General features: G+C 40.9%; 1 protein-coding gene across 1 annotated transcript in view; it reads left to right on the top strand.

The window, feature by feature from the left end:
• Nucleotides 1–20,490, top strand: part of il1rapl2 (interleukin 1 receptor accessory protein-like 2) — a 647,587-nt gene that overhangs the window by 576,946 nt on the left and 50,151 nt on the right. The window contains exon 9 of the mRNA XM_061927700.2: nucleotides 5,692–5,837. Coding sequence (XP_061783684.1) covers nucleotides 5,692–5,837 — 146 coding nt within the window. The remainder of the gene's footprint in view (nucleotides 1–5,691; nucleotides 5,838–20,490) is intronic.

Raw genomic sequence — 20,490 nt, 5'->3', positions numbered from 1 at the left:
AAACAAACTACGGTGAGTTCAAGGACCGCCAAAATTAGTAGGACAAAACGGCGCTCGCAAAATACTCGAATCAGTGAAGCATGTTTAATAGAGATGCCTGATAATGGCTTTTTGCCGATATCCGATATTCCGATATTGTCCAACTCTTTAATTACCGATACCGATATCAACCAATATATGCAATTGTGGAATTAACACATTATTATGCCTAATTTGGACAACCAGGTATGGTGAAGATAAGGTACTTTTTTTTTTAAATTAATAAAATAAGATAAATAAATTAAAAACATTTTCTTGAATAAAAAAGAAAGTAAAACAATATAAAAACAGTTACATAAAAACTAGTAATTAATGAAAATGAGTAAAATTAACTGTTAAAGGTTAGTACTATTAGTGGACCAGCAGCACGCACAATCATGTGTGCTTACGGACTGTATCCCTTGCAGACTGTATTGATATATATTGATATATAATGTAGGAACCACAATATTAATAGAAAGAAACAACCCTTTTGTGTGAATGAGTGTAAATGGGGGAGGGAGGTTTTTTGGGTTGGTGCACTAATTGTAAGTGTATCTAGTGTTTTTTATGTTGATTTAATTAAAACAAAACAAAACAAAAACAAACAAAAAACAATACCGATAATAAAAAAGACGATACCGATAATTTCCGATATTAAATTTTAACGCATTTATCGGCCGATAATATCGGCAGGCCGATATTATCGGACATCTCTAATGTTTAATATAAACAGTGTGCTTTATAACAATTAGGGAGGTTTGTGTCATGTTTGTCCTCCCACAGAAACCATATTAAAACAAAAAATATATTTTTCCCCCTCATCTTTTTCCATTTTTCATACATTTTTGAAAAAGCTCCAGAGAGCCACTAGGGCGGCGCTAAAGAGCCGCATGCGGCTCTAGAGCCGCGGGTTGCCGACCCCTGGTCTATAACAATTCGAGATTTGATTTTCTATGAAAAATCGGTCCGATTATTTCATCATTCGTTGTAGTATTGTTAACTTCATCGTTATCACTTTTTGCAAGTACAGCTTTGTGGCTGTGTCAAAATGAAACTGCCATTTACCATTCAAGCCTTGGCATAGGAACAAACATTCTGCCTTATTCTGCAGTAGACATCTCTGTTCTGTCATCCCCAAATCCGCAACTACAGTATTTTTCAGACATTAAGGTGCACTTCAAATCCTTCCATTTTCTCCAAAATCGACAGTGTGCCAAATAACCCGGTGCACCTAATCTATGTATTAATTCTGCTTGTGCTTACTGACCTCGAACCAATTTTATGTGTTACGTGGTTTAATGATAAGTGTGACCAGTAGATGGAAGTCACACAAGAGATATGTGTGGACTGCAAGTTGACACCTGTCCAATAAATGACGCTAGCAAGTACAGGCAAGCACAACCAAAACTTTGATGTTTCATTGAGAATATAGAACATTACACACAGCGCTCAAAAATCTGTCAAAATGTTGTAGTACGACGTTGGTAAACTACAAAGTCGCACCGCTTAATGGATTGTCAGAGCATTGGGTACGGCGTGGCTTGTTTGGTAAAGCGGCTGAGATAGCAACTTGAGGGTTCCTGGTTCAATCCGCAGGAACCCTCAAGGGTTATACAAGTATAACCCATTTACCATTTATTTATTATTTACCATTGCGGCTACCGCAGTCAGACTTACTGCGCTTCAACATGCGGGTATTATTATGGTGTGTGTATAAGGACACCAACATGGCACCTATTAGGAAACATATCTGGCGTTTTGTTTTGCCCTATTATGCAAAACCAACTTTTCTTACCTATTGGTACCCGCTGTTGTGTTTTTGGGATCTGCGTAAGTCCCGGAAATTGGCGTACGTCCGCCATTGTAGTCCACGCAGTAGTCAGTAAGCTCCTTATTGTTCTCTATCCTCTTGTGGGGCATTCATCCTCTGCTGTTGCCATTTCTTATATGAAGTAGCGTACAGTTGTAACTTATAACTGTCAGTAGACTCGCTAAAAACTACCGGTAAAACAGGAATGACGGGGCGAAGACGGTGTCAAAGTGGAGCCACGTAAAAAAGACCGCCCACAAAACGGCTCATCCTGAAGTGACGGCCAGAAATCGGCTTGATAACAGTCTGTAGAACATGAGATATGTAACAATTTGATCAATGAACCACCATTACGTATTATTTAGACGCAAATTTAATGTAAAAGAAAAATCATAATATGAAACCTTTAATGCGCCTTATAATCTGGTGCACCTTGTGTATGAAAATAGACCCGTTCCGTCCTAGAATCCGGTGAGCATTATGGTCCGAAAAATATGGTACTAACTCCTCTCAAAATGAGCGCATGTCATTAAATTTGTTTTGTATTGCACAAGGTACGAAGGTTAAGACATACTGCCAGAGCAAGTATAGCTATGAACACAGGATACAGAAACATAAGCTCAGTGGAAAAAAAATATTATTATTAAAGAAATATAGGCAAGCTCAATAGGTAGGTGAAAGTACGACATAAAAAAAATATAACGCTAGAAAAACAAGACAAACGAAAGGGACTGGTGCAATTGAAGAAAACAAAACCCCACAAGCCCCAGGAAAAATAGACTTTATGAGCAGGAAATTTTGAATTTTTAGTAGGTAAAAAAACATATTTATGGCTAACATAGAACAAAAGGAAGAAGCATAGCTGAATGACAGGACTAAAGACACACTGGAGTAAATAGACAGAACAACACCCGTAGCTGGCTAGGAACAGCTGCAACAAGGATGTGACGTAGCAGAAGACTAGCGTGTAAGTCCAAACAAAGGGATTCCAAACCATTAAGTAGTACTATGGAGCAAAGGACGATCCTGAAAAACAGCACCTAGATTCAAGATTGTTTGTTATTATTATGCGAACATAACATCATTTTTATTGAGGCTCTCAATTAATGGAAACATATAACTACTGGCAAAGAAAATGCAACAACAGAACAAAAAAAAATTTAAAAATAGTTTTCGGAAGCAGACGTATTACAGACACTGACTACTGACTGGTAGAGATGAGTACAGATTGTGGTATTTTTATTGGTACCAACTGAATTCCACCTGCACTACTGGGTACAGATTCACGTACATCCAAGACGATTAGTATCAATTTTAATTTCAACTATTCTTAAAACTGCAACAAATCTTTATTTGGTAATCAAAACTGCAACAATGTTGTGCGTTACAGTCAAACAGTTAGTGTGTAATTAATACAATACGTTGGCCTGGGCTGATAATAAATAAATCAATTAATTGTACAATAAATGAAAATTAACTTGATCATTTTTCCAGCATCGATAAATTGTGTGTACGTTTGTCTTCTTTGTCTCTTGCTTGCAACTATGGTGTAAGAGGGCTCAGTCTGTGCATCGCTCTCAGCACCTGAGCATCTTCATTCATTACCAGAATTAAATGAACTGAGTGAATCCTCGTGTCAGTTATTTACAATCTTTGTAGCTGTAAATGGAGGCGGGACTGCTAGCTTGTGCACAGAGGGAGCTACTATGGAGCCTCGCTAGTTGATCGTTTTTCCAACTGGGGAAATATTTATTGAAGTGCATTTTTTGCTAACAGAGATTAAGAGTCAATGGTATTGTTATTGTTTGTTTAGTTATTTAGGATTATCAAACGTTTCTTGACCTTCCAATTATAATATGAAACAATTAAAAATAATGACAAATAAGTACTATTACTGTGTTTGAAAGGGTTACTTGCGTAAGTATATATCATGATTACATGATGACAATAACATTCTTTAGCGACAATAACTCGTGGGATAATGTATCATTCAGCAAAATGTGTTATCTGCCCTGGCCCAACAGTGCTTACAGTATAAACACTTTGCAGGGCTCAACAAAAGACAAGACTGGCCCATTCAATTTAATCATAATAATATAAATAATAATTAGCTTTATTGTCTCCAAAGAGAAATTTGTCTTGGACATCAAGACACAGCGTTTCACATACATACGTACATACATACATACATACATACATACATACATATAGTTCATCCGACAATACAGTGATGACAGTGAACAGTGCACAGGTATATCAGTTAGTTATGAGATCACACATTACACTCCCCCCGTATTGCACACCTACCATATTGCACTATCCCAATATTGCACTCCTTATTATTGCATCTGGTTATTACAGCAGTTTTCTCTTGTTAAGTGCTTTGATTGCCAGTGGGACAAAGGAAAATCTATACCTGTTGAGTTTGTATTATGCTGTTCTGCATCGTTTACCATTTGGCATCAACACAATTTCACTATAAAGTATGTGGTGTGGGTCACGGGTGATTTTAAGACCCTGCTTCCTCACGGTCTTGTGGAATATTTTTTGAAGGGAACAAGGGGACTGCATGACAATTAGTTTACCAGCCCTCTTGATAAGGTTTTGAAGTTGGGTTTTGAGTTTAACAGACATATTTCCAACAGACTACTTTCTGACTACAGACACACATCGAGAACAAATTAATACATACTTGCAATTGAGACTCAGAAGTGTAAGAAAACAAGATATAACAAGGCAGTATAATAATTATTATCATATCAGTTTTAAATGTGAAATATAAAAATGGGATTTCACTATTAAACAAATGAATATGTATCACTTCATGAACACACATAAAAGTACAGAAAATTGCTACCTTTGAGTACCGATATTGATTCACAGGTACCAGTAACTTAGTACCGTATTGGTTTAAATATGAAGGGTATCCATCCCTACTTACAGGTGTGCCTCATCGTCTATGAAGAGGACACAGAACAACAGTGAGTAAAAGGAGCCAATTACCAAAAAAAAAGGCAGGCCCAAAAGATTATCACACCTTCTGTATCATAAAGTCAGAAGTAAATATGCAAGAAATGGTTATTTACAGTCAATGTGAGTCCGCCAATCTGATGATCGCTATACAGGTTCCACTGGGTTACAATCGATAATTAATCTGTACATTTACTATAAAGCCAGGTATGGTACTACAGTATTTCAATTGGCTTTTGTTTCTATTATCACAGCCACTTAAGGAAGGAAGATGTCCCAGCGGTTCTGCCAGAAGTTTGGCTCTTACCTTCACCAAATGTGCAGTTTCAGCACAGTCAGTCTGGCCTCGGTGGTCATGGTTGAAGCTGACCCTAAATCAGATTCATAGAGACAGGTCAACCCCCAAGCATCAGTTCAGTCTGCCTCCTGTCTTCCCCCTCCTTGCAGGCTCATGGAGGATATGACCTCACCATAAGGACAGAAGCTTTTTGCACCTGCATCAGTGTTTTCCACACATGCCTCCTAACTTCCTCTGTCCTACTTTTAAATGCACTCTACTCCGCTCAACACCACACATTACTCTATGCATCATTTACCCCTTTCTATGTTCTTAGATCATCCTCTACTCTTCTTTTATACTTACAGCACATCTCCTTGTCTTCTTCCTTTCTGTCTCTAGGATTTTTGCACAGCAATTTGTGAATCATGGACCTACCTGTCTCCCTGTTTTACACATAGGCCTACTGTATGTTCTCTCACCCCTTTTATTCGTAACTTCATGTTCACACCTGCTCTCGTCTATTAAAGAAAGACTGTTTAATGCATTGAAGTCAATGTTTAAAAGGCTGTATTTGACAGGTAATTTGGGACTTCTGTGTTTGATTGTCCAGGGTCCTAAGAGAACATTTAGGAGAAAAGGAGGTTCAGCTGTCGTTAACATTTGATGCTATCGAGGAGGCTGACCTGGCAAATTATTCCTGTTACGTGGAGAACCACATTGGGCGGCGGCGTGGGAGTGCAATACTGCAGAAGAAAGGTAGGGAAATCCAATTTAGTGCTCTTTTCCACTCCCAATCTGCGTTGGCTGAAAAGAATGTCAACTGATGGAATGCTTTAGTTGAGAACTTACTCAACAAAAGTTTTATATGTCTCGGTTTTCATTTTAACCTTCCTCTTGAGTTAGCTTTCTGTTACCATCTCTTATGTTAACGGGTCGGTTTTGACCCATGTCTTAAATCAGCTGTGAAATACACTAAAAACAATTACCTATCATCCATTATCTCTTAGTTACCTTGTTAGGCTTCCTTATCCATGAAAATATTGGTTTTAATATGTTTGGTGTGGGCCATTGGGCCTTTTTTTTTGTCAGTATACCCGTCGATTTCAATTAAAAAAATGGTCAAATGAACCTCAAGATTTTCGTATAAAAAAATGAAAGTCTTTGTTTGTTTTAGTACTGGATAACAAGGTAAAATGAGAACCCCCTAAAGCTCACATGATTGGAAGAGGAGCTGGCTGTCGGTGTGTTCAGTTTTGGCTCTAATTATTGCTTTATAATCTTATTTTTATAACTGGGTCGAAACCGACCCTAACAACACCAAGGTCATAATTTCAACCAGAGCATTTTATAATTTAGTGAAAAAAATAAACAATGTTTCATTTTGTTGAAATAGAGGTTCCTGACAAATTCAAAAAGCCTTGATGCAAAAAAATAAATTTATGTGGGTCTTTTATGCATTTAAAAACTAAATCGGGTCAGTGCCGACCGACCCTAACACAAGACGGAGGTTAATTAAATCTGCACAGCAAATTAACAACTCAACCATTTTTTGGACATCTTGTTTTAATGATACATTTTGATATTTATAGCAGTAATATGCACTGGTATTTCTTTTGGGCGGTATAGTGGTTATTACGTCGCACAGTCAGGAGATATGGGTTCAAATCAACAACCTGTTTTAAAGGGTTGGGCAATATGGCCTAAAATCCATAATGCGATATATATTGCAGTCTCTTTCAAAAACGACATGTATCAATTTATAATTTGTTGGCATATAATTCATAATAAGATCATTTCAAACAACTTCAGGTTGCTCGTCCCTTGGCTTCTTACATATGACCGTACGATACTTACAGCCAGGTGGGGGCGCTGTTCTGCCAGTAGTAGCTTTTTTCAACAGTGCTTGAAAACGTCATTATGAACGATAGTATACATAGTCCGTAATAATGTTTACTGTCGATAGGGATGGCTTCCGAATCCAGTACTTTTTTTTTGGCACCAACATAATACCACCGGTCCTACCGGGCATTGAATCATGTAAAATCCAACGGTGCATTGTTGCAGTATTTGGGTTGTGCGTTATGTCACGCCCGGTTGCCGACTCAGCTGGCTCTTCTCACTTAGGCAATTGACGATCTAATAAATAAATTGACTCAAACAACGCTCCAACGTAAGCTAAGTCAGTGTCAACTTTTCTTAAAATGTGTTAACTTGATGCTAATATTCATTGGCTTTGCTATTGACATGCTACTGATTAGCATTAGCGATTTTACATGGCGATTTGAACACCTCCAAATGTGTTAATGAAAGCTACTGTGCAACTGAGATGCACATTACAATCAAACAGCTGGTACATAATAAGTATAATACTTGAATTAGTAAGACTTTTTAAGGTGCAACAAAAGACTAGATTAAGCAAAGAATGAACTGACTAGCCAACACACCAAAATCTATACACTACTGCCATCTGACGTCTTTGACTTGCAACTTTAATTGCAACGTATTGTCAAATTGCAAACAAGACTCAGAAATGTGCTAAAAAAACAAGATAAAACAACTGGACATCAGCTATCATAATCAGCTCATTTTCAAATGTTGCAATAAAAAATAGATTTTACTATCAAAAACATTTAATATTTATTAACCCACAAAAAAGTTCCAACAATTGGTACCGTTGAGTACTGGTATTGCTTCCCAAGTACCATGAATTGGTAACGTATTTGTACAAAGGTGAAAGGTACCTTTCCCAAACTGTAGCACATTTCCAGAAAGCTAAAGACCAGTCGAGTGAACTTCTACCTTTACTATTTTTCTTATGTTGTATATTCCTAAACACCAGTAGACTCTGCAATGGATATTTATTTTTTGTGTATTTATTTGTCGACGTTACTAAAATTTTAAGAAAAAAAAAACCCAGCACCCATCCATCCATCCATTTTCTACCGCTTATTCCCTTTTGGGGTCGCGGGGGGCGCTGGAGCCTATCTCAGCTACACCAATCAAGAATATTTCAGTTGTTTTTATTCTTCTTTGTGGGGACATTGTTGATTGTCATGTCATGTTCGGATGTACATTGTGGACGCCGTCTTTGCTCTACAGTAAGTCTTTGCTGTCGTCCAGCATTCTGTTTTTGTCTACTCTGTAGCCAGTTCAGTTTTAGTTTCGTTCTGCATAGCCTTCCCTAAGCTTCAATGCCTTTTCTTAGGAGCACTCACCTTTTGTTTATTATTGGTTTAAGCATTAGACACCTTTTTACCTGCACGCTGCCTCCCGCTGTTTCCGACATCTACAAAGCAATTAGCTACCGGCTGCCACCTACTGATATGGAAGAGAATAACATGGTTACTCTGCCGAGTTCGAGACAGCACCGACACTCAACAACAACACATAATTTGCAGACTATAATTACTGGTTTGCAAAAAATATGTTTAACCCAAATAGGGGAAATGTAATAATCTCCCACGGGACACCAGACTGTATCCCACGGCACAGTGGTTGAAAAACACTGGTTTATAACATGCAATGCTACCGTATTATGTCTTAGTCTCGCTCCCCTCTCCCAGGGCTTTAAAATAATTCTCCTCACTTTCAAAGCCATCCATAACCTCTCTCCATCATATCTCTCCGACCTGATCCATGTTGCCACGCCTTCACGTTCCCTAAGATCCTCTTCATCCATCCATCTCACAGTCCCTTTATTTAAACTGTCCACCATGGGTGCCCGAGCTTTCAGCCGCTCTGCCCCACATCTTTGGAACTCTTTACCACCAGACCTTCGCAACTTAGATTCAATATCCCTCTTCAAATCAAGACTCAAAACACATCTATTCCTGCCTGTTTATTCATTGTAATCATCTTTTCTATTCTCTTTGTTGTTGTTGTTGGTTTTTTTACCCAATTTGATTTTATTGTTGTGATTTTGTACAGTGTCCTTGAGTGCCCAGAAAGGCGCCTTATAAATAAAATGTATTATTATTATTATTATAAAGGGTGGTAACGGTGGAGTGATTGATGAGGACAAGATTCTAGCCAATTGATAGCTCACCCTCTTTGCGGCAGCCAGACATCCGTTTTTATAGTCCAATATGATATTAAACCACAGCTGAGAATAGTCCACCACTTTTTAAGATTGAAAATGCAGGTGTGGACTCTTGAAAACCCTGTTTGACTAACAGGCATTGTGCAGAAAGTGCACCTGAAAGTAAATAGTGGCTGCCATAGATAAGAAAAGAATGATCTCATAGTCGCCACTTTAGTCGTTCCTTTGAAAAATACATGATATTTCCCTGTGTAAAATATTTGCAGCAAGCCTCGCGGTAACTTGCATCTCCCCTCTGACGAGCACAGCAGAGTCTGTCAATGCAGGAGAAGGGGAGCGAAAACAAAGAGGCAAAAAAAAACATAGTGACACACTGCTTAGCTAACGTCACTGCATAAAAAAGGAATGTGTGTCTCTGATAAATAATGAATGGGTCCAGCTTTGGGAATGTGAATCAAAATAAACCTGAACAAAAGAACAAGGAGGAGACTGGGAAACAACAAATAAAGGCCAAGTAATAATAGTGGGGAATGTAAGGAGTGCACAAAAAGAGCCAAAGAACGAAGTAGGGGGAAACTGAAAGAGTAAGAGGAAGGTGATGAACTGGAAACAGGTCTTCCCCTCTTTTTTTCCTCTGACTCCTGCTGAATGCCTTAAGTGTCAAATCTATCTTTCTATACTTAACTAGCCCCCGAGAGACACACACACACAGAGAAGCGCAAACTGACTCACTCCTCCAGTGGGGGTCGTCAGGGTAGGTTGTCATTACTTAACAGGGTAATAACAAGGATGGAGAGGAATGTGTTTGTGTGTTTTCGGTTTTATCGGGTAGGCAGTTTTTAGGATTAAAAGCACGGTTAAATACTCAAACTACAAAATATGCTACTTATATAAAACACAAACAAGGTATAAAAAAAATCTAAATAAGAGATGAAGGCTTCAGTGCTACAATTGTGCCTTTGCAAAGAAAATGATGTCCAGTGCTTTAATTGACACTCCCAGGTATTGAATGATGAGTAGTTTTGTGGATGTAGTTTGCAGTTGTGTAGAACTGCATTGAGTCCTACTTAGAGGTGTATCACATGCTTTGGGTTGCCAAGTGAACTTAATTGCCTCGTATTGGGCCAAAAAGGAATGCAGTTTGTACCGTATTACCGTGACAATCAAAGACAGTTTGTAAAATGCCAGTGGAATAAACATGGCAGACATGGCAATTTATATGAAAATGTATATGTGTCATGATCCGTCTCTTGCGATGGAAGAACAACCCCGCAGCGAGCTGCGACCCCCACGTGACAGAACGAAGGCACCTGACGTTCTTCCGCAGACCGGCCACGAGGAGGTGATGGAGACGCACTGGCGAAGATGGAGGCCAGCCAGACAGGCTTCTTTTCGCCAGCATGATGCGCTGTTCCCCCAAAATCCTCCCCCGGACAACAAGATTCCCCAACCAGCCCAGTCTTCCTCGCCGCCGCAGGAGACCCGTGTTGATGACGTCACCCCGCCCACGAGTGATGACATCAGAGACAAAGACTTTTTTTTTTTTAGATTCTATTTACGCCCTCTGTCAGCCGCCCACCAAGGACTTTGTTTCAAAAAATAACCATTTTGAGAAATGTTTTTCTAAATTTAGAATTTTTCAGACCCAGTCTAAAGTGGGGGTGGTGAATAGATTTTCTGGACAATTTAATGGGGAGGATTCTGCCCCCCTCCTGACCTCCCTCCACCCACCCCAAAAAGTGGTTCCAGACTGCGGGGAGCGCGTCTGGTATCCGCTCCTTGAGGGGGGGGCTGGGGCCGGGAGCTGTGCTGGTGGGGTGACTCAGATGCACCCAACCAGGCAGCAACCTCCAGCCCGTCCTCCACCACCAGTCTGTCGGCATGTCAAGCCGCAATCCCCAGCTAGACCGCCTCCGCCATGCTCATGGCTAACCTCAGCCCGGGTGGGCCTGCAGACGCCACCATCATCTCCGGTGGGCTTGCAGATGCCACCATCATCTCCGGTGGGCTTGCAGACGCCACCGCCAAGCTTCGCCGCCTGTACCTGCACCACACCAAGCTTCGCCGCTTATACCTGCACCACGCCAAACTTCGCGCCTGTACCTGCACTACGCCAAGACCCAAGCCAAGACCCAAGCCAAGACCCAAGCCAAGACTCGTCTGCTGCTGCGTCCACGTCTGCCACGTCTGCTGCTGCGTCCACACCTGCCACGTCTGCTGTTGCGTCCACGCCTGCCACGTCTGCGGCTGCATCCACGCCTGCCACGTCTGCTGCTGCGTCCAAGCCTACCATGACGGCGCCGACGCGCCCACCCCCCCATCGACCACGGATGTGGCCGCTCCTTGGTCGTCTGCCTCGCCAAGTGCGCCCACCTCCCAGTCGGCCACGAATGTGGCCATTCCCTGGGCACCCGCCTCGCGTGCTGCAGCGGCGTTCCACTCGCCGCCGCCACTTGACTTTGCCTCGGTGGATTCGGGGACACTTGGCCTGGCGACCCACCGCCAAGTCCTCCCTCCGCCCTCCCGTGACTTTTGACCCTGCTTGTATTTTGTTTGTAGGACATCTAGAATCTGTCCTTAAGGGGGGTCTCTGTCATGATCCGTGGTCCGGATCATGTTTAGTTTAGTTATGTTTGTTTTTTGGACGCTTTTTAGTTCCTGGTTGTTCACTTCCTTGTTTTGTTTTGGTTGTCATGGTCACTCATTGTGTTCACCTGTCTCTGATTAGTGCTCGACCGCTCACCTGCTTCCCGAGCGCTAATCAGAGGCATTATTTAAGTTGCCTTTGCCAGTCACTCGTTCTGCCTTCGTTGTCTTTATGTCACACCGGTTTATGTCTTGCTCTGACCAAGTAAGTTTCCCTGTCCATGCCCTATCTTCTGCTAAATATTAGCTTCACTTGTGTTTTAGGCACGCTTGCCTTTTTTGTTGTTGTATTGTTTATGTTTGTGGTAGTGCGTGATTTATGTTTATGTTAAAAAACTCATCACATGGCTCGCTGTTTTTTTTTAAACAACAGCACTGATTTATATTCACTGCAGACTATGAGAGTCAAAAACATAATAAAACATCACTTACCGTACAAGGGCTGCTGTCATTAGGATGCCGACTGATAGAATATTGTTATATTTCCGTTTAAGATGAAACTTTACTCATAGTCCTCGCAAAAAAGGTGGGTGTAATCCATACTTGCCAACTTTGAGACCTCCGAATTCGGGAGATGGGGGTCGTCGTGGTTGCAGGGGGGTTGAGGTGCAGGCAGCATACTCCTTCCCCTTCGAGCTTTTCTGGATGAAATTAAATTCTTTTTTCCAATCATTTCGGAACTTGCAAGCGTATTTTTTCTTCTAACTCTTCGTCGTTATGTCTCTTCTTCGTTCTTCTGCTTTGTCTCCTTCTTGTTGCGTGTGCAGTTGTCCACTGAGCTCCAAAAGCCGTAAATGTTATTGTAACGTCCCGGAAGACATAGTGCTGCAAGGGATTCTGGCTATTTGTTCTGTTGTGTTTATGTTGTGTTACGGTGCGGATGTTTTCCCGAAATGTGTTTGTCATTCTTGTTTGGTGTGGGTTCACAGTGTGGCGCATATTAGTAACAGTGTTAAAGTTGTTTATACGGCCACCGTCAGTGTGACCTGTATGGATGTTCATCAAGTATGCCTTGCGTTATAACTAAACCAGTTTATAGATCATACAACGTGTCAGCATTTCTTGACATCTACGAGTAAAGATCATTGTTAAACCCGTACAACGCTACATTATTATGTGACTGGGCCGGTACGCTGTTTATATGGAGGAAAAGCGGATGCCTGGACAGCATGCGGCTGTTAAGGGGTGAAGATTTCAGGTTAGAGAGGACGTTAAAGGCAGTGACTTCAAGGCATGCCCCCAATATTGATGTCCGGCTGGAAATTGGGGGAAATTGGGGAGAATGTTTGTCCCGGGAGATTTTCGGGAGGGGCAGTGAAATCCGGGAGTCTCCCGGGAAAATCAGGAGGGTTTGCAAGTATGGTGTAATCAAGTCTCTTTTCGTGTGGTTCATGCCATTCCGGGTCTATATTGGCTGTCAAAGTGTACCAACTTGTCGGATAGCGTCCTCATTCTTCTACTATCAAGGTTAGAGACATGGTTTATGATTTACAATAAACGTTCACGAGCAAAGGAAGCAAGGAAGCAGCTTACCACTCGATGATATAAACATAGGGACGCACAAAAGTAATCACAACGGTGCTATAAGTACTTTGTCTTAGCGTTAATAAAAACAATATCACGAATACTTGGTTGATATTCAGGTAACCAAATGTAAATGAAGTATTGTAGGCGCTTTTTGGATCTTTTTTTATTGGGTTTTATGGGTGGAATAGAGGAGCTCCCATTGGCTATGCTGGAAACAAACTTTAATTTACATTTATTTACGACTAGGGATGTCCGATAATGGCTTTTTTGCCGATATCCGATATTCCGATATTGTCCAACTCTTAATTACCGATATCGATATCAACCGATACCGATATATACAGTCGTGGAATTAACACATTATTATGCCTAATTTGGACAACCAGGTATGGTGAAGATAAGGTCCTTTTAAAAAAAAATAAAAAAAAAATAAGATAAATAAATTAAAATCATTTTCTTGAATAAAAACAAAAGTAAAACAATATAAAAACAGTTACATAAAAACTAGTAATTAATGAAAATTACAAAAATTAACTGTTAAAGGTTAGTACTGTTAGTGGACCAGCAGCACGCACAATCATGTGTGCTTACGGACTGTATCCCTTGCAGACTGTATTGATATATATTGATATATAATGTAGGAACCAGAATATTAATAACAGAAAGAAACAACCCTTTTGTGTGAATGAGTGTAAATGGGGGAGGGAGGTTTTTCGGGTTGGTACACTAATTGTAAGTGTATCTTGTGGGGGTTTTTTATGTTGATTTAAAAAAAATAAAAAATAAAATAAAAAAAAACGATACCGATAATAAAAAAAACGATACCGATAATTTCCGATATTAGATTTTAAAGCATTTATCGGCCGATAATATCGGCTGGCCGATATTATTGGACATCTCTATTTACGACTTAGAATGCATTAAAAAAATACATCCTTCATCGTCATGGCTCTCATAATGATTGTGAACCATAGGCAAAATTCCCAGAAAAGTGCAATTCCCCTTTAACTCATAACACCTTTATCTCAAATCAACATCTCCAATTGAAATGACTTTAAATCATAACCATTTTACCATGTAACATGCCTTTTAAAAGAAAAACAACAGTTTAAATAAAAAGTATTGTAAAGTTATAATAAGCAGCATACGCCTTGGAAAGTGGAATTCCGCAATATCTCCTTCGAGCTGCTGCGCTGTCAAACACACCATCAGCAGCTTCTCCATTTTTCCATGGATAAATAGCAGCTTTTATATACTATCTTAACATTCTTGGCTGGCATTAGTCTCCTCTGTCTTTAGTATAGTGCTCCGTGAATTGCTTCGCCAAGTTGGCGACACGCTCAATGATTCATTTCTTTAATTCAATGAAAATCATCCTCTTCTTCTTGTCAGTCCAGTCCTTTACGCTCACTTTCTTCCTTATCATGGTTGGAAAACACAATAACTGTATGTCCATCTGTAGAACAACAGCCCCTACCAAAATGTATGGAATCACCAGATTCCATATTTTGCCAGGGGTTGTATAAGCTCATGCTAGCAAATAAGACCAGATGTTTTGGACGTATTTTATGGGGTTCACTGTGACATTTTCTTCGGCAACTATAGGTGGGGGTGCTTGTAACAAAAATGTTTGCTTGCAATTTAAAGCATAACAGTTAGCTGGGTGGCGGGTCTTATATCTCAAAATACTCTCAGGTTTGGGCGCTCTTAACCCTTGTGTAAAATTTCATGTTAAAATACTGAACAGATGTTTACCTTATCCCAATTAACATCTGTTCAGTATTTTAACATAAAAGTGTTTGATTGTGAGGCATTAAAAGCCACAAAATGCAACGGGTCCATCAGACCCACAAACGCTGGCTGAGTAACAACAATATGAACGTTACACGGAAAATTTCTCTGCCAGTTTCTGCATCCCACAGGGATTCTTCTTTTGTGTTTCTGCACCTGCGGTTCCCACACAAGGTTTCAACATTGTTTGTCAACACTGTCTGCTCTCATTTTCTCACACATTTGACCCTCTGATGTTCTGTGTACCTACACTCTGTCCTCCTCCTGTTTAGCCCAGCTGTGTGTGTGTGTGTGTGTGTGTGTGTGTGTGTGTGTGTGGTACACAGAACATCAATTTCCACACTTCTATTAGCCCCGGGGGGTCCAGTGGACCCGGACATCTTATATGTAATAGAAATGTATGGGGGGGTGTATGGTGTGTGGTCATTAAATATGTATTCTGATATGTGTTCTTCACAGAAAATGAGCCAAAGTCAGTGAGTCTCAGTTTGAAAAAATAATTAATTGTATAATTTTTACTCTAATAAAAATTGAAAACTGGTCCCACAGAGCCGAACACCACACAAGGGTTAAATTGAGGTATCACAAATTAAATTCAGGTGAACACAAAATAGTAATGTATGCTGGGTCACCAAAATAGGTGTCATAGAAATCCAATATGGTATTATTATTATTTGTATTATTAACATTATTATTATCATCAGTAATACCAAGGTTTCTATTTGTGGATGTAAAATAATAATGTTTTGGATTCCTTTAAATGTACATAATTGTCTAGTAGATAAAGTATGTGGGAAATGCATCACAATGCAGTTTTGCTGAACATCAATCAATCAATCAATCAAAGTTTATCCATATAGCCCTAAATCACGAGTGTCTCAAAGGGCTGCACAAGCCACTACGACATCCTCGGCTCAGAACCCACATCAGGGAAAGAAAAAACTCAACCCAATGGGATTATAATGAGAAACCTTGGAGGGGACCGCAGATGTGGGGACCCCCTCCCTGGGCGACCGGTGCAATGGACGTCGAGTGGATCTAGTTAATAGTGTGAGAGTCCAGTCCATAGTGGGGCCAGCAGGGGATCATCTTGAGTGGAGACAAGTCAGCACTGCAGAGAGGTCCCAACTGATGTACAGTTGAGTGGCCCACCCCGGGTCCCGACTTTGAACAGCTAGCATTCATCTGTGGTCACCTAATTTGTGCCCCCCATCTCCTATGTGGCAGAGCAGAAAAGAGACGGCAGATCAACTGGTCTAAAAGGCTAGAGTATACAAATGAGTTTTAAAGGCCTACTGAAATGTGATTTTCTTATTTAAATGGGGATAGCAGGTCCATTCTATGTGTCATACTTGATCATTTCGCGATATTGCCATATTTTTGCTAAAAGGATTTAGTAGAGAACATCGACGATAAAGTTCGCAACTTTTGGTCGTTGATAAAAAAAGCCTTGCCTGTACCGGAAGTAGCAGACAAGTAGCGTGACGTCACAGGTTGTGGAGCTCCTCACATCTGCACATTGTTTACAATCATGGCCACCAGCAGCGAGAGCGATTTGGACCGAGAAAGCGACGATTTCCCCATTAATTTGAGCGAGGATGAAAGATTCGTGGATGAGGAAAGTGAGAGTGAAGGACTAGAGGGCAGTGGGAGAGATTCAGATAGGGAAGATGCTGTGAGAGGTGGGTGGGACCTGATATTCAGCTGGGAATGACTAAAACAGTAAATAAACACAAGACATGTATATATACTCTATTAGCCACAACACAACCAGGCTTATATTTAATATGCCACAAATTAATCCCGCATAACAAACACCTCCCCCCTTCCGTCCATATAACCCGCCAATACAACTCAAACACCTGCACAACACACTCAATCCCACAGCCCAAAGTACTGTTCACCTCCCCAAAGTTCATACAGGACATATATTTCCCCAAAGTCCCCAAAGTTACGTACGTGACATGCACATAGCGGCACGCACGTACGAGCAAGCGATCAAATGTTTGGAAGCCGCAGCTGCATGCGTACTCACGGTACCGCGGTCTGCATATCCAACTCAAAGTCCTCCTAGTAAGAGTCTCTGTTGTCCCAGTTCTCCACAGGCCAATGGTAAAGCTTGACTGTCATCTTTCGGGAATGTAAACAATGAAACACCGGCTGTGTTTGTGTTGCTGCAGTCATCCGCAATACACCGCTTCCCACCTACAGCTTTCTTCTTTGCTGTCGCCATTGTTCATTAAACAAATTGCAATTGATTCACCAACACAGATGTCCAGAATACTGTGGAATTTTGCGATAAAAACAGACGACTTAATAGCTGGCCACCATGCTGTCCCAAAATGTCCTCCACAATCCGTGACGTCACGTGCTGACGTCATCATACCGAGACATTTTCAGCAGGATATTTTGCGCGAAATTTAAAATTGCACTTTAGTAAGCTAACCCGGCCGTATTGGCATGTGTTGCAATGTTAAGATTTCATCATTGATATATAAACTATCAGACTGCGTGGTCGGTCGTAGTGGGTTTCAGTAGGCCTTTAAGATGGGACTTAAATGCAAAACATCAGTCCCTTTACCATAATTAATGGCCTGAGACACCATTGTCAGTCATAGTGTGACAGCCTCACAGAAGCAGGTTGCTGAGTTTTCAACTGCATGAAAACTTTTGTTGTTGTGAACATCAGTAGCTCAACTGAAGGCAACGGCACATCACTGTGTGAAGAAAAATTCAGCAGAAATTAACTTCACTGAGCAAGATGCTTTACCCTTTGAACTGATCTTGTCAATTCAAAGCGGCAAGTAATTTGTCTTTTCCGCCTCTAGTGTAGGCTGCTTCTTTCAAAGTTCAGTAACCACGCTAAATAGCAAGTTCTCTTTTCCCCCTCCCCGCCTTCTGGTGTGACGCCTTGTAGCAAGGGCACGTTAGAGCGCCTGAACACAACACGACAGCCGAGACAAAGCACATGTTCTGCTACGTTAGCACACATTAATAAAGCTTGATTTCACACACTGTGTGTGATTGTATTAGGAGTGCTCCCTACCCCCAGTCACCTAATTGGTAATTGCAGATGTGATTTATTTATTTTGAACACACCACGGACGGGAATTATAGTTGACAAAGTAGAAAGAGCTGCCTTGAGCCAACATGATAAGAATATTACTAGAAAGAAAAGAAGAATAGTTTTCTGGAGAATAATAAAACAGATGGGGACTGCGACAAACACAAAATATATCCAAACATTTAAAAAACGTTAACACAAATAATGCAACAGACCAGTATCCCACCCTTCTCTTGATTGAAATAGATTTGTACAGCAGATCAACAATATTATTTGCCTATGAGGCTGGATACAACAGTTTTAATAAAATAATAGTACAATTTTTTTTTTTTTCCCCCCTGTGTCCTGTCCAGCTTCTCAGGCAAATCATATAGTTGATGTAGATGCCCATGTCGGCTGTTCAGATTTACTTTACAAAAGAGAAGTGTAGGATACTTCTCTTGTTGCCTTATTTGTATTTGACTTTATTAAATGTATTTATATTATCATTTAGTGCAGCCGGGCCGGAGCAGGAGGGGATAGAAAGAGAAAAAAAAAGAAGACAGAGGGGGAAATTGTGGGGACAAGAGGGGGATTAGACAGAGAGACAAAAACAACAACAGCAAACAACAACAACAACAACAATAGAGCGACATCAGCAAATATGACATGTACAAATATGATGGTAAAAGTAATAGCAAATAAGCAGTTAGCGAAAAATAAAAAATAATACAGAAATGACAATGAGCATTATTACACTACAAATGGATCAATACAAATACCAATAGAAATAGCGCTATTGATAATGAACAATACCAATAATTTACCTTTATTATCAACAATACAGTTGTTTAAATGCAACAATACATATACGTAATGATAACTTGAGATACGAAAGAATGCAGAAAAATGGAGGGGGAGAAAGATAATAATAGTACAATTAATTCAATAAATAAAATGAAATAAGCAGACAGGGACATTGTCCAGGGTGTACCCCGCCTACCGCCCGAATGCAGCTGTGATAGGCTCCAGCACCCTCTGAGACCCCGAAAGGGACAAGCGGTAGAACATGGATGGATGGATGGATGGAGGGACATGCCTCTTATGTTCCTGATGCTAAAATCTCCTGTAAAACTCAACTCACAGACATCAACAAAACAGGGTTTAGAATTTGATATTGTAAAACTTCTCTATCAGAATCAGAATCAGAATTACTTTATTAACCCCCAAGGGGAAATTTTCAGCACAATCCCATTCAAGATCAGACAAACATTACAGGGAGACAGAACAGAATTGCTGACGGGTCTGCCAATTTCCGGTGCCCCTTACAAAAAAGGTGAGAAACAGGTAAACGCTGGGACGGTGAGGGAAAAAAAAAAATTCAGTCTAAGCCTGGGCCCCTGGAGAGGGGTCCAGACTGAGGCCAAGGGGGGGGGGGGGGGGGGAAGCATAGCCATAGCACACATAAGCATGTGTGTAAGAGGGAAACATCAAACATCATAGAGCATAAAGGATATTAAAGACATTAAAAGAGCAGCCATTTCTACACACAGCTACAAAATTAAAAACAACAAAAAATATATATACACTGTGGTGGCCTCTGCAGTGTTCCACGCCATCGTCTGCTGGGGTGGGGGTAGCATAGCCAGAGACAGGAGCAGACCCAACAAAGCAACCTAGAGAGCCGACTCCACCCTCGGCCGCCCACTAACTCTCGGCCAGTGTCCAGTCCGCATGGATGAGCGAGGATGCGTCCAAGGAGACCGAGGTGTCCGCTACACGCTCATTTATCCAAAACACTGTGAAGCTTGTCCGTTCCGGCGCTCAGCGCCAGCTCCGCAGCCCTGTCTCTTCATCCGCATCTCCTCCATTCTTTCCAAACGGACTCTGGTGTGGCAGATACCCTGCAGCTGGTCTCCATGGCCAAAAGGCTCCCGGGAGGCAGATCCAGAAGCACACAAAAAAGCACCGCAGAAGTCACGAAAGTGCCACCCCTTGTCGCACAGTCCCAAAGGGTCCCGAACCAAAAGGCAAAAAAACCCCACATGAAAACAAAAGGGAAACATCAGGAACACAAAAGGATGACACAAGAGCACAGAGCTCCTGCCAACAGCAGCCACTACAGCAGCGCCATCTTGAAAAAAGTACTATACCTGTTATTAGGTCCAATGAATCTTTATTAGGCAAATGTGTTCCTAATATAAATAGGGATGATTATTCTACTCCAAGATAAATATGGCCTGACAATGTATGCCAATGGAGAACGAATGTCATCCCAAATAGTAAAAAGCATCTGCTGATTTATTGTGTTATCTCATTTGTTTAATGTCAAAAGTGGTACAGGAATGGCTAAATCAGGCTAG

The sequence above is a fragment of the Nerophis lumbriciformis genome, linkage group LG35 (genome assembly GCF_033978685.3).
Source record: "Nerophis lumbriciformis linkage group LG35, RoL_Nlum_v2.1, whole genome shotgun sequence".
Lineage (NCBI taxonomy): Eukaryota > Metazoa > Chordata > Actinopteri > Syngnathiformes > Syngnathidae > Nerophis > Nerophis lumbriciformis.
The sequence above is the reverse complement of the archived record's forward strand: the minus strand, read 5'-3'. Positions and strand labels throughout refer to the sequence as shown.